This window comes from Vicugna pacos, chromosome 15 (assembly GCF_048564905.1).
Source record: "Vicugna pacos chromosome 15, VicPac4, whole genome shotgun sequence".
Classification (NCBI taxonomy): Eukaryota; Metazoa; Chordata; class Mammalia; order Artiodactyla; family Camelidae; genus Vicugna; species Vicugna pacos.
In genome coordinates, this window is record NC_133001.1 from 49,678,691 (window position 1) to 49,706,137 (window position 27,447).

The 27,447-nt window shown below is 43.5% G+C and overlaps 1 protein-coding gene across 3 annotated transcripts in view; it reads right to left on the reverse strand.

Moving 5' to 3' along the window:
* Positions 1 to 255: 255 nt before the first annotated feature.
* KCNS3 (potassium voltage-gated channel modifier subfamily S member 3) overlaps positions 256 to 27,447 on the reverse strand; it is a 33,175-nt gene continuing 5,983 nt past the window's right edge. The window contains exons 2-5 of one of the 3 annotated variants that reach the window (XM_015241817.3): positions 20,756 to 20,809; positions 18,763 to 18,876; positions 12,171 to 12,363; positions 256 to 2,261 (exon numbers count right to left, since the gene is read on the reverse strand). In XM_015241817.3, coding sequence (XP_015097303.1) covers positions 727 to 2,202 — 1,476 coding nt within the window. In that variant the 5' untranslated portion in view covers positions 2,203 to 2,261; positions 12,171 to 12,363; positions 18,763 to 18,876; positions 20,756 to 20,809 and the 3' untranslated portion in view covers positions 256 to 726. The remainder of the gene's footprint in view (positions 2,262 to 12,170; positions 12,364 to 18,762; positions 18,877 to 20,755; positions 20,810 to 27,447) is intronic. The other 2 variants (XM_015241840.3, XM_031684788.2) reach the window with 2 other exon arrangements.

The following is a 27,447-nucleotide window of genomic DNA, read 5'->3' on the forward strand; positions in this document are numbered from 1 at the left end:
TCCTAAACATGTGGGTGCGTAATCGGTTTACAATGGACAGTGTGGTTTAATCATGAACGTGTTCTACCTCTCTGCCAACCACCACCGAGTGTCCTGAGCAAAAGAACCAGCCCCTTGTGGATGTATATTCAAAATTCAGTAACATCCAGAAAGGACTCTTGATGCTCCAAAAAGAGCATCTCCCTCCCAAGCCAATCGTGAACATACCGAAATGTTCTTCCTTAACATAAAAACATACAACCAAGACATTCTCTGTACTGAATTAGGCAGTTTATTAGGCTCCTAAATTCCATGTCTAGAGCATGAACATGGATTTACATGCATTTTCTCACTTGTGGATCTTACATGCATGTAGTCTTCAGTCAGCTGGGCCTTTGATTCTACTTGTCGGTAATTTACAATTAGCTCAATGTGAGTAAATGATAAACACAGAATGATACAGAAGCCACAGCAACAAGTCCCATCCAATACCATTTACCTCTTTTTTTTTCCAAAATCGTATTACAACTCTCTCTTGTAAAAAATAAATTTCAGAACAAGGCATTTAATTCGCCTCACTGAGAAAAATAAAGACATTTCTATCATTTCAGAGCAATGAAATGTCCGACTATGGCTGAAAAGTACACCCTGAGAATTAAATGATTTTAACGAACCCATTGAGGTTTATAAAGCTGTGTTAACCTAACATCGGGAAGGGGCACAAGATACAGGCACAAACGTCCCTGCTCATTTTGCTGTGCAGTTCTCCAAGGATGCCATGTTATAAACATCCTCGTTGTCTTCAATGCTTGAAGCATCCGTGGAATCGGGATCGCTCACCACGATTCCCACAGAAGAGAGACTGGTGATGAAGGCGTGCATCCGCTGGGCATAGATGTCCCTAATGTTAAAGTAAGGGAGCTCATGACACTTCTCTGGTGGGTCCTCGCTACACTGGTCCACATCAATGTCCTTTTGCTTCTGGTAGTACTTGGAAAACTTGTTGAAGATAATGGTGATCGGAAGGGCCACCACCAAGATGCCACAGATGATGCACGAGCTGGCAATAAGCTTCCCGGCCAAGGTGACAGGGTGGGTGTCTCCATAGCCAACGGTCGTCATGCTGATGGTGGCCCACCACCAGCAGACGGGGATGCTGGTGAGGCTGGATGAGTGGTCGTCTTTCTCTACAGAGTAGATAAGCACAGAAAAGATGGAGATGCCCACCGACAGGAAGAGGAGCAGCAGCCCAACTTCGTGGTAGCTGTGCCTCAGTGTGGCCCCGAGGGACCGAAGTCCCACCGAGTGCCGGGCAAGCTTGAGAATTCGGAAAATCCTCATAAGCCTGAGGATCTGGACCACCTTGCCCATGTTCTCGATGTCCTCGCTCTCTTCCTCCTTGGTGTCCACAGCCAGGGTGGCATAAAAGGGGATAATGGAGACGAAGTCGATGATGTTCAGAGGATTTTTCCAGAACTTCTTTTGACAGGGAGCAGCAACCAGCCGGACGGCGAGCTCGCCGGTGAACCAGGCGATGCACGCGATCTCCACGCCTTCCAGCACGGGGTCATCCACCTCCCCGTCCTCGTTCTGGAACTCCGACATGCTGTGGACACACATGGCTACGATGGAGGCCAGCACCACGCTCAAGGAGGAGATGGCGATGAGCTTGGCCGACAGGCAGTAGGCCGGGTTTTCCATTCGAATCCAGATCTTCTTCCGGAGCTGACCGAATCGCAGCTTGTCAAACTTCTCCAGCTCCTTCTCGAACAGGGTCGACTCTTCAAAGGAGGAGTCGGTGCTCACATCGTTGCTCTTCTGGTCCCAGTCCTTCTCGTGGCTTTCCTCCTTGCGCTCCTGGTAGCGACTGCTGCAGCAGGAGTCGAGGAAGAGCTCGTTGAGGCCCCAGTACTCGATCTCCTGGCAGAAGGAGAACACGCACAGCTCCTCCATGACATGCAGCTTCCCTGTGTAATAAAAGTTCAGCACGTATCTGAACAGGGAGGGGTTCCGGTCAAAATAGTACTCTTTGTCCGCCACACTGTAGTCATCACACAGCTCCAGGATGGCCTCCTCCGAGTGGCAGGTGAGCAGCTTCCCGAGCCTGGTGTGAGGGAAACGCAGGAGGGTGCTCTGGTCGACGGACTGCTTAAAGCCCCCCACGTTCAGGTTGACAAGTTCCTCATCTTGTCCGTGGCGATGGAAAAACTCACCAAACACCATGGTGGATACAGGAGGCTGAGAGCTGGCTGGGAAGGGAGACGAGGAAGTTCACACTGCGCCTGGAAGGAACGCAAGACGGCATTAGCGCTGTCCCCTCTGCCCTGCCAAGCTTATTTTTAATCTGCCCTTTCCACGAGGATGAATTACATTAAAAGCAAAATGGGAAATGGAATAACAAAAAGAGGACATGATCACATTTTGACTAGAAGAAAATCAACACAAATAGGTTTTGGGGTTTTGTTTTTTGTGTTTTCCTTATTTTAAAAAAAAATTTGGGTTTATATATCCTTTTTAAAAAAAATACTGTCATAATTTTTATGAACCCCAATTCCTATTTCTCTATTTTTTAAGCATCCAAAATTATCTCCTACTTTCCCAAAAGCAATGCGTTTGGGATACTTACACAATACAAGCATCTCCAGTCTCAAGCACGAGGCCTACCCATTTGGAAATGATAGGCTCACTGCTGCCTCGCTTGTAGCTCATCTCTCCTTGTCCCCAGGGCTTGGTCCCACACCCTCAGGAACAGCTATCTCCTCTGCTGTGCACCTTGACCGCAACCCACACATAACTAGGGGCTCAGCTCAGCTCTTACAAAAGATGTAGGTTTCCCCTTATGCACCAGTGTTTCACTCCTTTTAGAGAAAGCCCTGTTTCCTACTTTCAGATGTGGATAATCAAGAGGATATAATTATCTCCCTGTCCTTAAGTACCCTATATCTTGAAGATATAGTTACACTCCATGGATGGGGTTTCAGGTACATCCACAAGGGAAGAAACTGACTTAGGGAAACCTCTTTAAGTTAATTGCACTATCAGTTTCCTGACACAACCACGCTCCTCTGCCACCTCCTCCCTCCCTTCACAGTCTCCCACATACTCCCAATCTATGATACCCAAGACATAGTGGTCCAGCACATATAGGCCGTTTTAGTCCTAATGCTAACTGAGATGTACCCGAACCATTTCTCAGAGAGAAGATAATAGATTTTTGACCATCACCAATACAATGATGCTTCCTCAGGGCCAATGATGCAGGTAAAAGAAAGGTGAGACTGTCACATACAGAGTTCCAACTGAGACCTACCAGATGCTTTGTACATATTATGTCATTGAATCCTTCCAACACTGTAAGGTAAGTGTATAGGAAAATGGATACTCAGAGCAGTTGAGTACAAGGTCAAGAGAGAAGTAAATGGTAGAGCCACAATTTAAACCCAAGTTGGAGTAATCCCAAAGCCCATGCTATTTCCACTACACACATTCCACCTTCTCCCAATCCCTTCCTACTCTTTTCCTTATTATAATCCAATAACCCAATGTGGCAACTGCTATAATAGAAGTTGAGTCACGCGTCTTTGGGATTGTTGAGAAAAGAGCAGTGATCTCTGTCTGGAGAAGCTTCATAGACGAGGTTGCATTCAGGTCAAATGTTACAGGTTTAAGCAGAGCTGACCAAAGAGGGAAAAGGACGTCCCAACAGAGGGCATCAAAAGGTAGGCAGAAGTCAGGCTGTAAAGAGACCTGAGCATCAGTCTAAAGAGTCTGGACTTTATCCTGGAGGTAAGACCACTAAATCATCTCAATCAAAAAGTGAATGTGGATGTATTTGGGACTGTAACTTAGAAAGACCCCACTGACAACAGGAAGGAAGACTGATGGGGGGAATGGCTGGGCCAAGGAGGGAGGGCTTCAATAGAGCAGGTGAGATGGCCCAAACTCATACAGCGGTGGTGTGTATAAAGAGGAAGCGACAAACTCAGGAAGTTTATAAAGTAGAATTGACAGTACTTGGTGACTGATTGGAAAGAAAAGATTTAAAAAAGGGGAAAGTCAAAGCAAGGATATGTTTTCTACTCTGCCTAAGTGGGTGACATCATTAGAGGAAGCAAATTGTTCATGTGGGCACTTCTTGCCTTTATGTTTATGGAAAGTCAAGGCTATCGGCGACACAAGAGATTCTGCCTCTGAAAAGGGCACGTCAGAGGAAGCAGCCTTAAAATACAGTCCTGTGCCACCCACCTTACGAGGACACCCACAGTCATAAGGAATGCACGGCCATTTGCTCTGGACACAGCAGCACTGACTATGTTCCCGTGAAACCAGAGACCATGGCCTGGCACGGCAAAACACTTAATAGATTTGCTGACCTCTTTAAAAGAAGTGATTTTTTTTTTCTGCCTCTGCTTTCTATTTTTAGTTAAATATCTTCTCTGAAGGGCCTAAATCAGAACTCATGGCATCATCCAAATATTTATGGAACATCAGATCTATGAAAGCAGGCTTATGCTCATGGCAAACAGAGTAGTAAAATGCTCCAAGGAACTAGTTTTAGCTAAGCTAGCATTAAGACTTTAATGGACATTATCTTCTGGCGGATTAGGTTTGCTCTCCTTGGCCATCCTGGAAACCCACAGTGCGAGAAAGCCACTGTCTGCCTTTGTGATCCTGTCTGCCTAGGTCAGTCTCGTAATCAGAGAGTATGCCATCCAGTTCTCAACTGTTCCACAGTCACTTCTCCAAAGGACACTGTTATCAGCTGTAATATCAGTCTTCTTGCTCTGCCCTCCTTGCTTTTTAGTCACTCCATGCCAGTGAAAGAGAGCCCATTCTGAGATCCATCCGTTCCACAAAGTCTAATCATAAAAGCAACACACATCATTAAACCAGGGGTCTCTTGTTGAGGGACTTTCAGAAGAGAGAAAAAGGAAAGAATTTCTGGATCAGATCAAATGCTTCAGCTCAGGGGATGAGACGGGGCTCTGTGTCAGGGCGGCCAGGGTGCAGTGTGGATTTCTTTGGCTGGGTCCAGCCTGTCGCAGCCTACGGAGGTCAGGGAAGAAGGAGATCCCACCTTGACAAACTGCACTAAAGTCCCCTCACATGCAGATAGTCCCCGGCCAACTGCAAACAGTCCTTCTACCATTTGTTCCTCACCACTACCTTGGGATTTTGCAGAGGAAGCAGGATCAGAGGAGATGAGTGGGCATCACCCAGCTGTTAAGGGTCAGAGCAGAAGCCCAAGCCAGGGCTCCTTATGGCAACCCCTCTGCTCTACAGCGTGCTGGTTCGCACGCTCACAGTGGTGTAAGACAAGCAGATACTGAGCACCATTGTTTTTACGAGATTCCTATATTCAAACTAGTATTTACTTAACAACCATCATTAACTCCTATTCAGAAAATACTTAATTGGATCAAAGGTATATCTGTCTATATATTTAATATATATTATATATAATATATATTATATGTGAAGTTACATATAAATGTACATATAAAGGGACATATATACATACACACCCACACATAGTGTGAACCATATATATAGAACTATACACACACTAAATAAAAATATGGGTCAATTTCTCCTTTAAATGAGAAAAACCTCTCTATTATGCCTAAAATATAACCAAAAATGTTATTATATAGAAGCAAAAATTCTGATATGGAAAAACATGCCATAAGCAACATTAAAAAGAGAATGCAGGAAAAAAATACTTGCCACTTACATCACAGACAGATGGTTAATATACCTAACATATAAAGAGTTTAAGCTAGAAAAGAAAAACAATGTAGAAAAATGGACCAGATACAAAGAGACAGTTCACAGAACAAAATGCAAATGGGTCTTAAAACAAGAAAAAAATGCTCTATCTTTTTCAGAATAAGATAAATGCACATTAAACCTATTGTGCAGTATCATATCTAATAATAAAATGAAAAAAAATCCAAAAATTGGACCACATACTCTATTACCGAGTATGTGGGCAAGTAGGCACTTTTGTAAACTGTGGGTGGGAATGCAAAATGAAGGGATGTTGTGAGGAGGAACTTGGAAAAGTCTAACAAAGCCGCCCACAAAATAGGAGAATATATTTGCAAATCATATAACTGATAGAGGTCTAGTATCCAGAAGAGATTAAAACACACTTAACCACTGAGCAATAAAAAGACAAATGGGCAAAGGATTTTTATGGACGTTTCTCCAAAGATATACAAATGGCAAAAAGTACATGAAAACATGCTTAACATCATTAGTCATTAGGAAAATGCAATTCAAAATCACGATGAGATACCACTTCACACCACTAGAATGGTTATAATCAAAAAGCAATAATAAGTTGAGGAGGGTATACCTTAGTGGTAGTTTGTGGTCCTGGGCTTAATCCCCAGTACCTCCAGTAAATTAATAAATACATAAACAAACAAACAAACCTAATTACTTCCCCCAAAAATATATTTTTGAAAAAGTAATAATAATAATAATAGTATTGCATTATAATACAATAAGTGGTCGTGAGGATGTGGAGAAATTGAAACCCTCAAGCGTTAGAGGTACTAATATAAAATGGTGAAGCCATTTTGGAAAACAGTGTAGGTTCATTTTGCAAAAACTTAAACATAGCGTTACCATTATGATCCAGCAGTTCCACTACTAGGTATGTTCCCAAGAGAACTGAAAACATGTTCAAACAAAAACATGTACATTAATGTTCACAGCACCATTATTCATAATAGTCAAAAAGGAGGAACAACCCAAATGTCCATCAACTGATGAATTCATAAACAAAATGGTGTACCTACACAGTGGAGTATTATTTGGCTATGAAAAGGAACATAGTACTTATCCATGCTGTAACGTGGATTAACTTCGAAAACATCAGGCTAATGAAAGAAGCTGGACCGAAAAAGGGCCACATGTTGTACAATTCCATTTATATGAAATGTCCAGAGTAGGCAAACCTGCAGACACAAGTGGATTGGGGGTTGTGGGGGGCTGGGAAGAGGGGAGAACGGGATATGACTGCTCATGGGAATGTGTTTCTTTGTGGGGGTGATAAAAATATTCCAGAATTACATGGCTTTACAACCTTACAAATATACTAAGGACCAGTGGGTTATACGTTTTAAAGGGTAAACTTTCAGTGAAGTATATCTCAATAAAACTGTAATTTTTAAAAGGATCCCAGCTAAGGAAGAAAACTAAAACCTTGCCATCTTGCAACGCATAATGGAGTCACGAATCTAGGCAATGATCAGACATGGCTGGGAAAACCCAGATAAAAAGCTGATGGGGAACTTCATAACTGGTAGATCAGAGGAACAAGACCGGAACCCACTGATCAAGCCTGGTGTAATAAACAGAGATAAGACAGAATGTGCCTCCTGATGGAAACATACACACAAGTCTGAAGTATTCCGGCCAAAAAAAGAATCAGACCTGAACTTGATCTAGCCTCCAGATCTACAAGTTGAAATCAAATAAGGATTTCAGAGGAACACGTTCAAAGACGCTGTAGGGATGTAATCAGCAAAATCAAGACTGTCGGAAATCCTACAGGACAGACGACAGGGATCAAATAAATGACATATCACATAGATCCAGGGTGTGGCTTTGTATGGCTACCGAGTCTAGCTAGCCAAATGCTTTTAAAAATATATGTGAAAATCAGGGACACTTGAACACTAAAATAGATACTTGATAATATAAAATAATTACCAATTTTTCAGCGTGCTAATGGTATTGTAATTATGCTCTCAAAAAGAACCTTTCTCTTTTGGAAATCTATAGTAATATTTTATGGATAAAATTATACCACATTTAGGCTTCATTCCAAAATAATCCATTGGTAGGGAGTGGGGGGGACGAGGAAGAGTCATACAGATGGCTATGCATTAATAATTATGACAATCGTTGCAGCTGAGTGATGGTTACAGAGGAGTTTAAAGCACTATTCTCTCTATTATCATAGATGTTAAAATTCTCCATCAAAAATGTTTTAAGAAGGCTTTACTAAGCACCTTTTTGGGCCTTGCATGGTGGTAAATGCTTCCATATACATTATTGAGCGTCCTTTAATTCCCAGCAGTTCATGCAGTACCTGGACACTAGTCAGTCATGAGTAAGGATCACTCAATGAACAAGTCATTTCACTCAATTCTCCAGCAATGTAAGCGGTAGATCTTATACCCCATGTTGCGAACCTGAGGCTCAGGGTTTGACCAACATCAGCCAGCTTTTTTTAGGGTGGACTCTTTCCACTATGCCTCATACATGAGTACTTAATTTTTTTTTTTAAGTGGGAGGAAGGAGAGACTTCGGCTTTTAATTTTACATATTTTATCAGTCATCTTCATTAAAGAATGCTAATGCTTTGGTAGGAGATTCAGTACTAGCAGGCCAAGGACACACATGGTCTCAAATTAGGCACATAAGTGGATACAAAACACATCTGGCCACAAGGTAGAAAAATCAATTGCTACGTTCATTCTCTTCCTCAAGAAGAGCTTAGGTTCATCCTACCAATCCTCCTACCTTCTATCAACCACATCACCCATGGTCAGAACACCATATACTATATTTTGCCACCTTGTACCTCTTGGTGTTTGTAAGACTGAAAAGAAAGAAAAAGGTGTCAAAAATCCATGCTATTCTTTGGGAGCTTAAGTAAAAAACCACATTGATCCACTTATATCCAAGTGGCACCCATAAAGCCTCTTCAAAACGATTAACCTCTTACCTCTCTCTGCTTCCTGCTCTCAAACTCACTTTAAAAATGCTCTCAAAACTGTGTGTTTTCAATGAGAACCTACTGTATAGCCCAAGGAACTGTATTAAATTTCTTGTAATAAGCTATAAGGGAACGAATATGAAAATATATGAATACATATCTATGTATATGTATAGTTGAATCACTTTGCTATGGACCTGAAATTAACATTGTTAATCAAATACACTTCAATAAAAATAAATAAATAAATAAACAATTTAAAAAATTTTTTAAAGGATTAAATGGGTTAAGATGTGTAAAGCATTTTGTATAGGGTCTAGTAAGCCTCGATAAAATCTGAAATTAATTTAAAAATAAGTTTTTCTCAACTTGAAATGGAATTACTGTATTATATTTGCAACAGTACATAAAATAGATACAAAATATTTTACAGTTTATGATTCTACCAGGTTTCCAACTTATAAAATACAGCAGTGGCTCCACTAGTAATTGGAAAATAAATTTCCAGTACCTTAAAAAAAGAGAAAATAAATTTCCTTCTAACCTTTTTTCTGTATTTCTCCAAAATTGTCCATAAATGCAAAGTTGAAATATAAGTAACCATTTCCAAAAAAAAAAAAACCTGTGTTTTCAAGGCTGAACATATACAACCACATACATGCATGAGTGGTTTTAATAATGCATTTAGTTGCTCAGAAAAGTAACAAAAGTGTAACAAATACAAGCCACTTGTACTTGCTTTTTGGGGGCAGAACGACTTTTTAAAATCAATTCCATAAAAGTGAACAAAAACCTAGATTCCGTTTTCCTTCCCATTTGTCCAAAATCTACATTAGCTCAATCATCGAAGAAAACAAAGTGCATTCTTCTGCATTAATATTCCTATCTTTTTGGAACTTTCTTCTTAAAAAGATGCATTTCATTCTATTAAGTTTAAAAGAAAAATCATGTATGCTTTTAAAAAGGGTTGGGGGGTGTAGGTCATGCTAAATTCTATTTCTGGCCATGCCATGTGAGAATATTCCAAATGAAACTAAACAAGTGTAAACAGAATTGAAAATTTAAATTCAGTCCACACCCAGTATCAAGCATTCTCTCATCAGGCACCTCCCCTGGTGATGATCTTCTGCTACATAAGGCAGGCTCCCCGTGCACTGGTGTGGGTAACAGATAAGGGAAAGAACATCAGAAGTCACTGACTGGCCACTGAGGAGCAGAGAGTACAATGAAATGTCAGTATCATTGCACAGTCCATCATGACTGTGGATTTAGAATGGAGATGCTGATGGTCCTTGATTCAGGCCTCCGTAAGTCAGAGTGTTTTTACCGCAGCTAAAATAGTGCAATCCTGAGAAATAGCTGTTTCTGAGACAACTAGGAGGACATGCCCAGTGCAGAACACGTGAGACTTCACAGAGTCTTCTGGAAGCAAGTCTTGGTTTCCTGGGCTCAGCATTTCCTGAGCATCCGGAGGCTCCTGCATGGAGCCATTTCTGGCAGAAGCCTTCTAAATGGTCCAGCCCAGCCCAGGGAGGAAGCCTGGATATAATGTGAGTCCCACTGGCCAAGCAGACAGAAAGAAAACTCCCTCCTGGTCTGTTTCATGGCTGACGTGTCCCGACAGCATTAAGCACAGCTGATAACATGCCAACGGCATAGGGCCAATTACCAGGGTCTCAGGTCGCCCCATTTCAGAGCATTCCTAACCTAAACCCAACTTTTAAAGGTTGAACTAAAAGAAACGAACTCACCAGGTCCCTAGCTATACTGAACTATCAGAAGCAACTGAAGAAAAGAGGGGAAAGTTAGGACTCTGAAAACTCGTGTTTGAGCTGCCACTTCCCAGCTATGAGACCTTGGGTGGGTAGAGTCTTGATCTATAACAGATGATACACACACCTTGATGACACGATAGCAAATGCAAAAGTCTTTTAAAAACACAAAATGTAAAACCTTGTTCGCGAAATAAGAGATTATGATAACAGTACTTCTACCCGCTCCTTCCTACCCCTACTTTCTCCCTTCCCTCTCTTGCCCCCTCCACTTAGGACAGTCATATCAGAGTTGTGTTCATCCCCTCTGCATCTCTACTTAGTGTGGCCACCCCCGCCTCTGGAAACTCCAGGGATCCCTGTAATTCAAGCAGCTCCTCTCCAAGCAGGAGAGATGCTCAGGCAGCTGAGTGACTTCATGAGCCACATACCCAGGAATCTGTCCTATTTGTTTAAGAAAAAAAAAAAAAGCGAAGAACCACATATGAAAGATTTTCAATCAGAAACAGGAAGAAAATGTGGGCTTTGCCACAAGAGGGGAGACTTAACCCCTCACGTCTCTGACTGAGTCATGTGACACGGAGGAACCCACATACAAACGGCTGTCACAAGGATGCTCTTGTGTTCAGAAGAGGGAGTTTTGGAGAATCTGAATGCACCTATGACAAATAGTTCACCCCCACCCCCACCCCCACTTCCCAGCCCTGCTCACCTTCTCCCACAGCCCTTCAGTTATTTGAGTCCCCCCAATATGAGATTATAGCATTTTCACAGTTCTCTTTACTCCCTACAAATCCAACCATTGCCATCACTAGACACTAAGCTCTTCCATGGAGGGGACCATGTCCCATCATCGCCACAGCCCCCACCCCTTATGCTAATTGCCACCCACAGTCCAGTGAAATATACTCACTTTTATCTGGAAAAACTAACAAAAACTATCATTGATTTTGTCAAAGAGCTAGCAGAAGGATCTAGCTCAGACATGGTGAAATGAAATGCCTTCCGTGGCCAAACACATTAAGTTACACAAATTAAGTGGGCTGGTTGGGGACTATGGTGAACTATCCCCGCTTGTCTCAGAGGCAGAGGCTTCTCAGAACCAGAGTCCTTTGTGGGAACAGAGGGCCAGTATAGGTGTACCTTACCGTGTTCCAGGAAAACTCATAAATCATTGCTTTTATGTGGGATATCTCAACTTTAATTAGAACTGACCCAGAAAGTTTTCAACGCTATGTGAAAAATGTGTCTCTGGGCCAGTTAGTCCCAGTAAGTCCTCAGTCAGTCACCCAAGTGAGATTCTTACCAGTCCCAGCTCCACAGCACCCATGTTAAGCCAGACTTACTCAGACGGGCACAAATGGCATCTTGTCGCAGTAACAGGAGTGTCCCTTCCTCAAGACTGAACTACAAACAACAAAAGGGGAGTTGGGCAATATGGACCCACAGGCTCTCCCAAAGTTGACCTGCCATGTCCCCCAGTATGACTCCAACCTAACCCTTTCAGGCTGGCTCTCTCCTCTTCTCCCTAAGTCATCTGGCCCAACTGTCCAGTGGCTTTGACAATCAGAAGGTCTTCCCGAAGTCTGGGCTTTATTTCTGTCACTGCGCTGCAAGGTTCATTCTCCCCTTCCTTCGGTAAGTAATGGTGTCAGAGAAAACATCAGGGAGGCAATGCTTACCCTTGTGGTGTCGACATCACACTCCCTGCCCTCATCCTGCCCAGCGGACTGTCCATCGTCATCCTAGAAGCTCCGCCCTTCTTCCCTCGCTGCAGAGTGTGGTGCAGAGAGGCATCTAGTGGTCCAAAAAGAAGAGAAGACTCCTATTCTCTGGTTGTACCGGCCGAAGCAATCACTGGGAAATCACTCTCGCCTGCAAAAGGAGTCAACAGACAAGTTGTAAGTCCAAGGAGAAAACATGTCTATGAAGTTTAGTCTGAGACCCAACGCTGGGCATTTTACTGGTTAGACACGTATCTCAGAGCATCACCTAACTCTCGGGGAAAGGGCGGGGGCGGGCCCTCCCCCCATGGAACCATCACTCCCGCTGGACACAGTGGGTAGGGAGACATCACCAAGCCCCAGGACTTGATTCACAACCACTCTCAGATCTGGACCACAGTGGACTCTTGGGGCATCTGCCCTGACCCCAAGGCCAACAAAACATCCGAAGACAAAAGGAGGCACTAGAACTAGCATTCATCTCCCACACAGTTACTTCTAGGAGCATTATTTCCTTAGCTAATTCATCAAGGATATACTTATAAACCCTTTAATCCATTTTAGAGACGAAGTTCTGAGTGTGACTGCCCTAATGGAATTAGTACTGCCGCTCTAACTGGAGATCAATAGGTTTCAAAGGCTGGCCAAATTCAATTTTATTTCATTTGTCCATTGTCATGTTTCACGGATGAGAAATGACTACACGTGCTAGATCAGCGTCCTTTCTCTAGTTTATGTGCATGCATGAGTGTATGGTGTTTGGGTAGGGGGAGGAGGCAGTTAAGTTTGTCCCAAAATGAATAAAAGGACAAGTTTCAATTTTTTCTCTCTGAACAAATTAAAGAAAGCAAAAGAAACTTCACTTCCCAATGAGGTAAGCCTTGCCCCATGCTGGTGCATTCCCATAGATTTATACTAACATCTAAGCAACCATCCGTCGATTGTCGTTTTCCAATCAATGCTAGGCCCAAAAGAGGGGAAGATGAAAAAGAAAAGATTGATTCTGAGCTTCAGAAAGAAGTGCCTCCAGCCATGTCAGTCATTCAGCAAGCTTTCATTATAGCGGAGGCTCTGCCTGGCATTACCCGAGGCACGGGGATTACAAACAAGATGCGGTGCCTGCCCTCTCCCCCGCCCCGGGAGCTCACAGCCCCCAAACCAAATAACAAACAGCTCAAGGTGTCTGACCAACATCAGGGGGGCAATGGAGAGGGAGCCAAGCAGGAACAGTCTCCGAGCTGGTCCCAGCAATGTCCATAGCATCCTTCAGTGAATTTCCACCTCTAATAGAGATGACAATGAAGAAGGATCCAGAAGAAATGCGAATCTACCCAAAGTGAACTTCTGAGGTGGGACTCTTGGCAGAAGAGGTAGAGAAATCTCAACAGGGATAAATAAAATCAATTCAGGAGCTAGTATCTTCCTCCTACAGCTCCTCCTTCCTTCTCCCTCTCCTCCTCCTCCATGGCCACCCAGCAGCACCTCACTGGGTCAGCCTCTGACATCTGTGTTCTACTTGAAATGCAGAAACTTTGTTGTGCCTTTTTGAAAGGATCTAGCACACATATATAGGCTTCCATTCCCCACCAGACGCCTTTCCAAATGTAGCACATTTTAAAGAAGGTAAGATTAATCTGGCTTGGAGATAATCAATTAACTGCAAACAGCTTTGATATGACTATATTGACCACTGAAGAAAAAATTAACAAAGTTCTTGGGTTACTCAGCACTTCTAAGAAACCCCAGGCACTGCTGGGCACCAGTACATCACCCAGAAGGACAGGGCTGGCCCAGACTGTGAGGTTAGCCAAGCAGATCTTTTTTTTATAGAAGCCAGTGCCCAGTGGGTATCAATGCCTGATGAATAAATTACATCCCAGGTTGTCCCTTTCAGAAAGAGATTTCTCCAAAACTCAGAACTCTTGTGCCTTGCCTCACTTTCCATCACCATGATTTCTGTCCAAAAAAACTGGATTTCTGGAGAATAGGTAAAGCCAGTCCACACCTCTCTATGTGAATTTATATCAATTCACACCCTCTGCTTAGGGCATTCAAACTCGAAGTGTGACGTCTCCACGTAAAATGACAACTAGCATCTTCTGAGTCCCTGCAACATGCCTAGAACCTTCCCAAGTGTTTCACACACATCACCTCTCTCCTCAACCACCATAGGGTAAGTGCTGAAGTCCCCATTGTACAGACGGGACACTGAGGCTCAGAGGAACTGTTCACCCAAAGTCCCACGCCTAACGAGTCCCAGAGACAGGATTCACACTCAGGCAGGTCTGCCTGGTTTCAATTAGTGTAAAATATCAAGACCCACTTTTCATTGTTGGGGAAAGTTAAGGAAGGGTGGGGAGAGGTGGCAAGACGTGGCCCAAAGCAGCAGGTTTGGGGGGAAGAAAACTGTGTACACCCAACACAGTCTCCCCCTTCCTGCTGAACAACCCCACCAAATGGCCCTCGTGTTTCTCTGTCTTCCTATCAATGTGCAACTGTTCAAAAAAAAAAAAAAAGACAGGATCACTTGTGATTTAGCACTTCGGCAGGTTTCTGACTTTGCTGAGTGATTCAGCAGGATCCTGGCAAAACACATCAAGCTCACTCAAGCACTGCCGGCCTCTGCAGAATTCTTCTCTTCACAGCACAGAGGGAGACCCTCTGCGACATCATCCTCAGATGTCCCTCCAGCCTGGCTGAATTTCCCGGCGGGCTGACTACAGCATTCAGAAATGTACATGATGACTGTCTCCAACACTGAGAGGGGAAAGGCGAGGATTAAGTGGCAAATCAGACTCTTCTCATCATCCAGAGACCTGACATCCAAGCTTGGAACAGAACGAGGAAACCCAAATGGGCAAGCAGACAGTGCACAGGAGTGATGTCGGCCCACGTCCTTCTCCCAGGTCTCAGAATCACAGGAATAAGGTTTGCTCTCCCAAAAGTCAAACTGTAAAATCAGTGCCTGAGCTCAAAGCAGACATAGCAAGTGAGCAGACTCTAAGTGACACGGCAGCCTAGCTCTGTGTCCTCTGTACTGGCAGAGAACGCTGAGAGGACCTGTCACCGCCCTGCTCACATTCTTCTGAAATGTTGTCACCTCAGTGCCACCCACCAGACCGAGAAGCCTCCAGTTAGGGAGAGTGTCATAATATCAATCTTCAAATTAATTATCCTTGCTACACAATGATGCTCAACATGTTTTTATTGAACCAATTCCTCTTCCTCAAGCCAACAGGACTAAAGAGTAAATTAATTAAAAGAATCGTTACGGATCATGAAAGGCAGTGGGTCAGCAATGGAAGCAGAGGAGGAACGTGTAAAAGGCCAAAATTGGTTGCCAAGACCCATCCCAGCACTTTCTAAAGGAGAAGACGCAGCGTCACAACACTGATAAGATACATCTTGAGTGGAGTTCTAGGTGTCCAGACCTCAGAGTTTCAGGTATTATCATTTACCCAGAAATCTCCCCTGGTTCTGAGGCCAGGCTCCCGGAGGCATCTGCTGGTGATTTCTGTTCCCAGGCTCCTGACCAGCAGGGGAGCATACAAGCTATGTGGCCAACACAAGCGTCCACTCTGTCCAGTTCTACTTACTCGTGGAAATTAATAAGACAAAGGCAGTTTATTTACTCAGCATCTTCTGAGTTTCTCTTCCAGTCAGCCTCCCAGAGTTTGATCAGCTCTGGGACCCCGGGAAGTGAGTTTCTGAAGTGGCAAGGCTGACCCCGACCTGTGACAAGGTCATCCTGGAGCCCCCTCCTGGCAGCCGGCCAGCTTCCCTGGAGACATCCTGACCACGCACGCTCCCACAGCAGGGATTCTCAGCCTCAGCACTATTGACATTTCGAGGCCAGATAATTCCTTTTTGTGGGGGCTGCCCTAGGCTCTGCAGGATGCCTAGCTGCACCCCGCCGCCCGCCTCTACTCACTGGATGCCAGCAGTGCACCTCCTCCAGGCCCCCAATGGTGTGACAACCAAAATGTCTCCAGAGAGTGCCAAATGTCCCCTTGAGAGCAAAGATCATCCCCAGTTGTGAACCACCGCTCAACAAGTAGACTAGAAAAAACTTAGACACCTGCTGGGGAGCAGGAAGCTCAGGAAGCTCAGATCTAATACTGACACTTCCTCTGCTGACAGAGGCTGGGGAGAGTCCCCCAGAGCTCTTCTTTTCGAATTCACTCTTGGCACTTCCGGTGTCAGACAAGCAAACCTTGGCAAGTGAGGAAAGATAAAAGCAAGGCTAACCTTTTGTTGAAACTCAAAGTGTGCTTCACACAACTTGAGCCTGGAGTAAAAGTCAGTGATTTTTCTCTAAGAGTCTGTCTTCTAGTTGCTACCATTTTCAGTGCCAGAATAACACACAGGGCCTGGGCACTAATACAGTTTCAAAGATGTGGCCTACTTTCCAGGGTAGGGGTGGGGGGGTGGTGCTCCTGCTGACCACACCCACTCCAGACCAAACTGCCCCATCTTATGGAAACTAACTGATGTCCCAGGAAAATGCAAATAGATAGATAGATGGATGGATAGATAGATAGATAGATATGATAGAGATACACATGTATCAGTTTTGTAGTCTTGCCGCAATTCATCATCCACAGATCAATTTTCCATAAAATCTAAGAGTAATGAAATAATAGGAATAATAACCAAAGGTGAAATTGGACCCTATCTCTACCTTGCTTAACTCACGAGAATTGTGGTCTAGAGTTTTGCTTAAATAAAATTAAAACATCACAATCAGGCCACCATAATTGAATTTAGCGTGCTGGGCAAATTGTACTTGTATTTAAATCCTGTAATCCAAAGCAGTCAGAGTAATCCAACACTGTCTAGTTGACTCAGAAAGTAGATTACAAAGAGTATCTCCAAACAACTTTGTTTTTTTTCCAAATTATCAAATTTCAAGAAGTACCTTAATACAAAAAAAAATCCTTGAATTAACACTGATTTTTTTTTCTTTATTTTGCTCTGTCCCAAGAAGAAAATGAAAACTTCCCAGGGTCTAACATATTCAGGAATTAAAAATAAATTGATAGAGGTTCTGGTCTTTGGAGAGAAAACCAGTAAGTGCTTTCTAAAGCAAGGCCTCTAAATGATATCTGAAAGGTTAATATAAATCCTGTTTCTCTTGGCCGTCCAGAGTGCGTGAATGCAATACCATCCCCAGAAGTCCCAAGGGCTGGAAGCACAGGTAACCAAACACCACTCTCCTCTCCCCGGGTTCTGTGTTCCTAGACAACCTCCCCTGGGGAACAGTGGGAGGCAGCAGGCTGCTGCTGAGTCACCTCCAAAGACAATCCGCAGAAAGGAAGGCACGGAAAAGCCCAGTGGAAGGGTGTGCATCTCATAAGAAGCAAAGCCGCACAGCCACTGACCACTAACATAGTCCTCCCCACAGGTAGACAGGGCTCCGGGACTACCACCACCATTCCACTGGTCCCAGGAAGGAATTCCCTGGCTCCCTCCACCCTGCAGGAGCCTCCCAGCTTCGTGGCTGACCAAAAGCAGAGCTCAGGCTGCAGCCAGGAAACAGGCAAATCAGCCCACCTGGGGAATTTAGACCCTGGGCTTGGTCTCTCTCCATGTTTTCAACAGCTGATGCATCAAACATCTACACTAACACAGCGATAAAACGAGCAACTGCAAGCAAGCAGTTCTGGGGATGCAGAGGGAAAAATCTAATCTGCAATGGTAGCAGTGGTGTCAGTAGGTTAAAAGAAACCTTCTGGAGGACTCCGGCAATGTGTGTCACAAAATCCCACAGTTTCACATTTTGGAATGTATCCTGAGTAAATAAATCAGACACGTGTCCTAGGATGAAGATACAGGGATGTTCACTGCATCATTAATAATTCATAAGAGTAAAAAGTCGAAAGCAACCTAGAGGTCCATCAATAGGAGAATGGTTAAACATTAGGATTAGCCATGCAATAATACTCTGTAGCCATCAAAATCTCTAAAATCATAGCTCTGCAGACTGAGGCCCCGCTCTAAGTGTTTGCACTCTCGAACCTGTTTAATCCTCACAACACTCCTACGAATAGTATTTTTACTGGATTCATTTTACAGATGGAGAAACTGGCAAGTAGAGAAGTTAACTAACTCCCCAGGGTCAACAGCTATTAAGTGAGTTTCATGGTTTGAATTCAAACAATAACGCTCTAAAGCCATTATCTGATCCACTGCCTGTAGGTTGATGAAAAGAAAGTCACAATATGTTCAGTTTTTTTAAAAAAAGAAAATAATTATAATACAATAATGTCATGATCTGATCTTGACGAAATATATCTGAGTTTATGAAGTGAAAAAATTCTATAAGAATGCGCACCAACACGTTAAAAGCGTTCTCTCTGGATGATGGAATTTGGAATGATTTTTGCCTTCTGCTCGGTAGCTCTCAACATTGTGTGAGTTTCTTTACAAGTATTATGAAACACTTATGAAAATAGTTACTCCTACTTGAGAAAATAAAAGGTCATAAGCAGACTTGGTCAGTGTTTGGGGAGGGAGGAGGGGGCGTGGGGTAGACATGAAGTGAACTTACAGATCTGGGAGAGAGAGAACCCTCCGCCGACGTGCTCTGGCGTCATTTGCAGGAATCATAAGTTGCTTCTGCTGTTCATTCACATCTGCTTAGGGGCAGGCACCATCCTGAAAACTACAGAGGACAAAACACAAGATGGCTCTTGCCCTCAGAGCTTACAGAAGCTTAGAAGAGCTTGGAGGAGGGTAAACAAGTATGTAAATGACTGCAACCCAAGGCAGAAGGTGCCGGGGACCACAAGGAGAGGTGTCGAGAAGGTGGCACAGTTCAGAGGAGGTAAAGGGTCCCCCCAGGATAGGGAAGTAGGGACAACTACATGAACTGGGCTAACAGAGCTGAGCCACGAGGGTCAGGTCAGATACGAACAAGTAAAGGAAGCAGGTAAGATAAGAAGGCTGGTCTCCAAGGAGAGGAAAGAACACGTGTAAAGACGTGGAGGCAAAAAAGGCTTGTGGTAGGTACAGAGAGCAGAAAATATGAGTTTGGCCAGGAGACAGCCCTACGACCTGGGCATATTTAAATAGATTCTTTTTTCTTTGTATATAAAGAACTCTGCCTGTGCCATCCACACCTTTGTGAGCAAGAATGACCCAGGTGAGAGATGTCTGTGCAGACGGAAAATGAAGTGCAGGTGGCCATACAGAGAATCTGCTGAAACAGAGTGACCCTACCCTACATCTCCTGAACTATTTAGCCACAAGGAGCCAGTCCAAGAAATGAAAAAATCAAAAACAAACAAACTCTTGGGAGTTATCACTGTTCCTAGAACGTGTGAAAAATTAGAGGCTGCCCCTGGGAAGGGCATGGCACCAGGAACTGCAGTCGTCTGAAATGGCTAGATCATCTCTAAAGAGCTAATAAAGAAGAACATATATTGCTAGATCATAAATTGGTTTGACTACATGGATAACTATATTTCTGTACAATTGGATTCTTTTATATCCTGTGGCTTTTTTTTTTTACGTTGAAAAACTCTATTCTGAAAAGTGGTCCATAGGCTTCCTCAGACTGCCAAAGGGGCCTGAGGCACAAAAAAAGAGTTAAGAATGCCTTAGCTAGAGATCCTGTTAAATGGCAAGTCACTTCCTGTGACTCCTGTGTGCAACCCTGCATTGGTTTCCGTCTCAGAATAAATTTTTCCCTCCTCTTGGACTTACCTGATTTCATCTCCCACTTGTCTCATTTTCTTTCATTCTCATCTGGCATATTGGTCTCTGTAACAGTCCTTAATCATGTTAAGAAGGCAATTCGTGCCTCAGGGCCTTTGCACTGGCTGATCTCCATGCCTAGAACGCTGCATCCCCAGGTGACTGCACGGATTCTTCCTCACTTCCTTCAGGTCTTTACTCACATGATAGCTTCTCAATGATGCCTTCCTGGGTTACCCTAACAAAGTCATCCCCCAGTTAAACTCCTACCCACCTTCGTTACTTTATTTTTTTCTCTTTAGTATTTTTTAATCCCTAAATTACACTTAGAGACATAGACTTTATTTCTTTATCTTATTTATAGTTTATTTCCCCACTTGGACATGAGCTCCACGAAGGTAGGCATTTTTGTCTTACACATCACTGTATCCCCAGTGCCTTGAACCTTATGTGACACACATGAGATTCTTAAAACTGTCTGTTGAATTGATTGGTGAATCAGTTCATTGGTTGACATTTATCACATAGCTTGGCTACCGACTGCTTCCATTCCATGCTGAATTTTAAAGTCTGTCTTGCCCACCGAATTACTGGGAGAAAAGAAAATTCACAGCAAAGATGCTTTTGAAATTGTGATCACCACAGAAGAATAGCAGCTTATTTATCAGCCACCGCAGAAGGGAGATACATTTTTTCCTTAATGAAAAGAGTTTTACATGAAAGATAAGGTAGATAAGTTCTAACACACATACAATAAGTTCCTGGATCAAGCTATATCATAACAAATACAGAAAAGGTAAATGGAAAAATTGTCATATGGCATAAAACCAAGAAAACACACTAACCCAGAGTGCAATAGAAGCAATGCTGGTTGATAAGATCATCACAACAGATTCCACCTGGAAAATGATAAAAAAAAAATGGACAGCTTACAAACACAGGAGCAAATACAAGAAATAAAATCACCACGTGGGCACTGCTGGACATAACCTGTCACTGTTAAAAATACAGAATTACCCATTTGCGAGCACTGCTGCTTACGGATTAAAATAGCAAAAATGCATCTAACGCTGGTAAAATCTGAAGTTCGCTGTCTTCACGGACATATAAAGCCTGGGAGCATGTTGTTTTAGTAAGAACGATCTTTTTCTCATAGGATAATCTGTCAAACAACCAAAGCTGAGACTGGACTCCTTGTAGTTATAAAAAAAATTAAGGACAAATAAAGAAAGCGCTATGTGATACCACATTCGTCCTTATATAGATATGCTCCAGCCACTCACATATTAACAAACAACACACAATAAAATCTCCCAAGCCCAAATTCCTCTTTGCAGCAGCTTCTTGAAAGCACTTTTTACACTTCTTTGTTCTCCGACAATACTTGCCCTAATCCCACACTAAGCGTTTTTGCTAAAGGCGCCTCCAGGGAACCAAACTCAAAGGACACTTCCCGTCTGTGCATGACTTACTTGTCTAAGGCAAGTGTCACTGCTGACCTCCCAGACCCTGTGGTTCATTGGCTTGTTCTTGGTATCCTGTGACACTCTACTTCCTCTTTCCAAACTTAAAATCTGAGGTCACCAAATAAGATACCTGCAGGGACTAGACAGGTGCCCAGACTGAGAACAGAGGTCACCTGGCCACTGTGACAAGCTAGAACGCACTGGCCCTGGCAAGAAGGGACTGCTGTCCCTTATCTGTGGGCATCCAGTGGCCAGACTGCCCATGCTGTGGAGAGCACCCACAAATCTTACTTTTATGGGAATTTTCCCAACTTTGTAAGCGTTACCGGTTTTGTCGTTAATGTTTTAGTACTGAAGGCCAAATCAAACAAATCTGTAGCCAGGATACAATCTGCAGAACTCAAATTCATGTCACGTCCCCAGCCCATGGGTTCCGCCCACTGCTCTTCTTGAGAATTGCACTTAACTACAGAGTCCGGGTGCGTATTTCCAGCCCAGATCTCCCCACTGCGCTGCGGACTCATGGAACTGCCCACTGGAGATGTCCATTTGAATGTCCTAATAGGACCCTGAAATAATCACGTCCACACCCTCCTTTCATCCTGTTCCCAAATGTCTCTCAAATCCTTCTCCTCCCCCTCTCTCTCCTGCCTCAGCTTTAATTCAGACACTCAGTATTTTTCCATGATTTACTCTAATAGATTCCTGATTCTCCTCCCTGTCTTAGACCCATCCCCATTCTCCACCCTCAAATTCATTCTTCCTGCCGAGCTAAAGCTACCTTCTAAAATGCACAATCTTACAGCACTCTGATGGCTCCCTTGTCCTTCAGGATAAACCCTAAATCCCAGCTGGTTGGTCTGAATCCCAGCTTCACCACTCATCAGCTGTGTGACCTTGGGCCAGTTATTTAAATTCTCTGAGCCTCAGTTTCCTCATGGGTGAAACATGGATACAAAATGTCACTTACCACCTTGGGCAGTTACGGGAACTGAAAATGAGATAAGACATATAAAGCCCCCTGTGCTTAGCACCTCGCTAACGCTCCATCAGATGTTAGCTGTCAGTAACACTGTCATTCCTCATCCATTGTCCTCACCTGCCACAACCCAAGTCCAACTCTAGAACTGTAAAGAATTCCTTGAAATTCCCCCAAAGCACCCCCCAAATTCTCACTCATTTGCTCAGAATGCCCTTCAAGACTCATATTCTCTATCACAGCCTCCAGAACCAAGCCCTGACCCCCAACCTCCCTTATCCCTATGTAACTTGCTGAAATGCAGTGGAACAATTTCCTCGAAGCCTCCGCCATGACACTGTCAACCTTCCAAAGGCAGGGCCTATTTTTTCTTAATCTTTGCCTGCTTAATGCCCAGCAAGAAACATTCTATAAGCCCCAGATCTACCTAGAGAGGCAGGCATTATCATAATCACCACTTATGCGTGAGGAGACTGAGGTTCAGAATGGTTATGTACACACGGGTGATGGCAAGCCCAGAGCCCCAGCCTGGCTCTCCCGGGGAGACCCACGTGGTCACACTGCTCCTGCTGGTGCTGGTTTGCTGTCTGAGCTTCCGCACCAGGCTCATGTACTTACAGCCGACTTTCCTTCTGTCCTAGATATCTCTAAATGAGTGGGGAAAGTACATAGGACTTTTTCTCATCTCATGCTCTTCCTATGGTGATGTCCTTAAGATTTACCATCCCACCAAGACAATATTCAAAAAGGGAGGGATAATTACCCAAAGGAAATTAGGGGGCTGCAGGAAGAGGAAACAGATGTGTGGCCAAAAATTCCATTCCCAGAGAGTTTTCCATTCTTGAACTTAAAATAGAAATACAAAGAATGTAGAAGTCTAAGGAATTTCAAGCATCAAGGAACAGGTCAAATTACCTACCTGGGTGATAGAGGCCCTTCATTAATGCCCCCAAATCACACTAGTAGACAAGTCAGTGACATCATCTTGCCTCCGCTTCTTACTAACATCCCTTCCCTCTCCACAGACAGCCAGAGAGACTTTTCTAAACTACAAGTCAGAACGTGTCTATACCTTCCATAAACCTTCAGTGGCTCCCCACTGTGTTCGGGATAGAGTTCAAAACTTCTCCACTGACGTCAAAGCAAGAACTTCCCCGCCTGCCTCTCTGGCCTCTGTGTCCACCAGCATACTTCAATCCCCTCTGCTTCAGCCTGGTCGAATTATTTGCCATTCCCAACCTCAAAGAGAACCTAGTGCATTCTCTTTCCCAAGTCCCATTGAAGATGTCCTCTCTGTTCCTTTCTTTTCCAGGTAATCCCAGTTTTGTCTCCAAGAAATCAGCTCCAACGTCACCTGTTCTGGGACACTCTCCTTTGATGTACCACACTCCTGCACATGTGCACGCCCACACACACATCTAAGGCTGAACAGGCACCTCCCTATGTGCCAGCAGAACCCTATTTCTTAGCAATATCACCGAGACACGGTGATATCAGCACCTGGCACACAGCAGACAAGTGGGAGATGTCTGGTGGAAGGATGACTAACTGAATGTTCTGCTTAAGGGTATAAGGCTAGGATTTCGTGGTCAGAATAGAGCGGAGAAGGCTGCTTGGAAGGTGCTTTCACATCTTACAGCCTTTCCTGGAGGCTCCAGGACCCGGGATGAGAATGTCTGGCCGAGCCACGGTTTCTCTGTACCTAGTCTGAGCACCTGACACATTACGGTCTTCCCAAAGAAGTGTAGAAAAGCATTTATTGCTGCTAGAAGTCACAGATGTTGCCAAGTCATAAATCCTCAGCATGTTTACAACAAAACTCTGAGACAGCCAAGTGTCTGTTGCTGTAGTAAGTTGCCACAGTGACTATCTCATGGGGTGAAAGAAAAGTTTCCCGTAACATTTTAAATATGATGGTTTATATAACATCTAATCCATTATTTGGAAGGGAGGAAAAAATGTTCTTACGCTTCACAAGCATCCACATTCAGCTCCTGGAAGCTACCCTAGGAGGATTTTTTTTAATGCTTTGCCCAGCACTATCCACTATGACGAATTCCATGTTTCATCATTATGGAAATAAATTAAAAAATAATGAGATCCCGGGCGATTCAAGTCAGAAAGTTTTCAATTTGACTTTTGAAAAATTAATTCTCACTCCTCTCATTTGTCCAATCCATCTCCTAAGTGCGCTCACCTCTCTGTGAGTTTCCAAGTTCTCTGTACAAGGAAGAGCCAGGCGGGATGGAGCTGGACGGAAGGAAAGCAGAGACTCCGAAGAGCCCCCAAGCCCTCCAGCGAGAGCAGCAGTGACACGTGACAGCAGGGCCGAGCCCCGGGACAGCTTTAGGTCTGGTCTCTGGACAGCTGCGGGCTTTCCTCCTGAGATGCTGAAAGGAACTCCCCACTCCACAGTAACTAAGAATGCACACTTGAAAATAAAAAATAAACACACTTCGTATAGCCTGGAGTAAAACATGGCTCTCTTTACCCGATTTTCACACTCAAACTTCATGTCTCTGGGTTTCCTACTCAGAGCTTAGCATGGGAAATTCAAGATAGTAGTTACACACGAGACCAATTGGATAACTGCTGAAGAAGTTCACAGTAGAATGGTGCAAATAGGGTTTTTGTTGTGGCTGTTTGTTACATAAACTCAAAAAAAAATGACATGGTATTTTTTAAGGAGTCATCTAGTTCTTTTATTTGAAACCGTGGATCAGCAATACATGAAATTGCTCCCATTCAAATTCAGATAATATTAGATGAAAAGAGGCTAAAACATATAACATAACCAAAAATTAACTTTTATTCTATAGCAGTAGCTCTCAAAGTGTGGTCAGGGGACCTCTACGGCTCCTAAGATCTGTTAAAGGGTCCATTAGGTAAAACCATTTTCATAATAAATCAAGGTGCTACTTTCCTATTTCCCTCTCATTCTCTCACAAGTGTCCAGTAGAGTTTTTGAGAGGATATATGATGTTTGAGAACGTAACAGACTAAATGGAGAAGCAAATCTATGAATCCCACTATGTTCTGTTAAACCAGACAATAAACAAATTTGTAAAAGTGTAAAACAATGCCACTCATAATTATGTTGCTTAAAAAAGTTATTTTTTATAAATATGTGCCATTTATGTTAACACGTTACAGGATTATTGTTATTTTAAACAACGAATTAAATAATTTGAAATGCATCTATTTTAATTTCCAGTATACATATTGACAGATATAACCCACATGACAAAAATATTTGGGGGGTTCTCAATAATTTTTTAAGCATATAAAGATCCTGAGACCAAAACACTTGAATATGCTGTTTCAGAGCACTGGAATCTCAATTTCTTTTTTTTTTTATTGTGGCAAAATACACCCGACCTAAACTTTACCATCGCAACCATTTTTAAGTGTACAGTTCAGTGCTTTGAATGCTTTCATGATGCTGTGCAACCACCATCCATCCCCAGAACTCCTTTCATCATGTAAAACTAGAAACTCTCTACCCAATATGGTACTTTTTTTTGTGGTTTTGTCTACTTCATCCAATCAGCTAAGCAGCCCACAAATGAGCACCCTTCCTCCTCTAGGGTGTGTGTCTGTGCAGACGGGTGTGTGGAACAGAGCCCTGTCCCTGAGGGGAGAGAACTCCACCTGCTCCCTTCTACACCACACCATCCTGGACATCCATTGCACAAAGCATCTACTGCCCCACTTCTTATGACTTAACTCTGCATCCGCGGGGCATTCTGAAACCTAACCCCAATGTCTAATAACACTTACCTGGGACTTGCTGACACTAACTTACAAATGAAAGGTTGTAAAACAGGGTTTGCTGTTGTGTTCTTAACTGTTGACATGGCTGACAGCAGCAACCGTTATGAAAGCAACTGGCAGCAGACCCAGCAGAGTTTAGGGCCACGTTACATAACTGTGCATCCTACTGTGTACTGTATACTCTCTACTTCAAAGTCCCCTACAAAAGACATGAGATGAGAAGGCAGAATGTGCTGCAGCTTCTGCATTTTAAGTCTGGAGGAGCTGGGAGTAGAGAATTCAGGGCTCATCACCAAAAAGAGGAACCACACTGACATTTGATTTCTAACTAGATCAAGAAGCCTGGGAAACTGCTTAAAGGTGAAGCTCTCAGGCACCATGTGAACTTTCATGAGATTCCTGTTTTTGCATATCTGGGGAGCCTACACGGTAGGATTTGTGATCTAAGGAGATGATGAGAAGGTTGGCGATATTGATAAGCTTTTTACATTTTGGCAAAAATAGAAAGATAGATGGATAGACGGGTGGGTGGATAGATAGATAGATAGATAGATAGATAGATAGATAGATAGATAGACAGACAGATAAACGCTGTCATATAATGACACTTTTCGGGCAGGGAAGACAAGCTTCACCAAGAAAGCTCAACCCTGAAACAGCCCAGGGGCTAAATCTTGGCCAGGCAATATATAATTACCAGGGGGAGGAGGGCAGGCAGGGGTCCTCTGTCAGTGGACTCTAGAGGGCACCACACTTAGAAAACTGGGATCTTAAAAACCCACAAGAAAAATACTGCCCAAAAGGTATGACCTTCTTATTGACCTCAAAGACAAAAATACCCTTGCCAGAACCCAAGTGTCTCCTCTCAATCCAAATCTGCAAACTGGGGTCCTTAACCACGGAGTTCTCCCATCTCTTTAGCCAATTAAATTGTTATCTTGGGTGAATCATAGGAAATGATTTTAGGTTCACCTTGACAGGTCAATCAGGGCTTAGGAAAGCCAAACCAGTTCATGGAAGAATGAAAGTCAAAAAAGGTGAGCACCTTCAAGCCCCAAATGTCAGTCTGCTGGCATTCTTTTATCTCAAACCACCAATTATGTGCCAGGATATAGGTCAGCGTTACTGACACAAGTCTTCAAGAGGCTGATGCCTCTTAACCAGTCTTTGGCGTAATTTTCAACTCTACGGCCCTGTTGATGCTCTCATTCCCCACGACTACAAATTGGTACTGGGTACTCCACACTTCTTCAAGGCCCCATCAGGCCCTCTGGGATTCTCCTTATTGCTCTTCGGGCCAGCATATTCTGCTAAACAT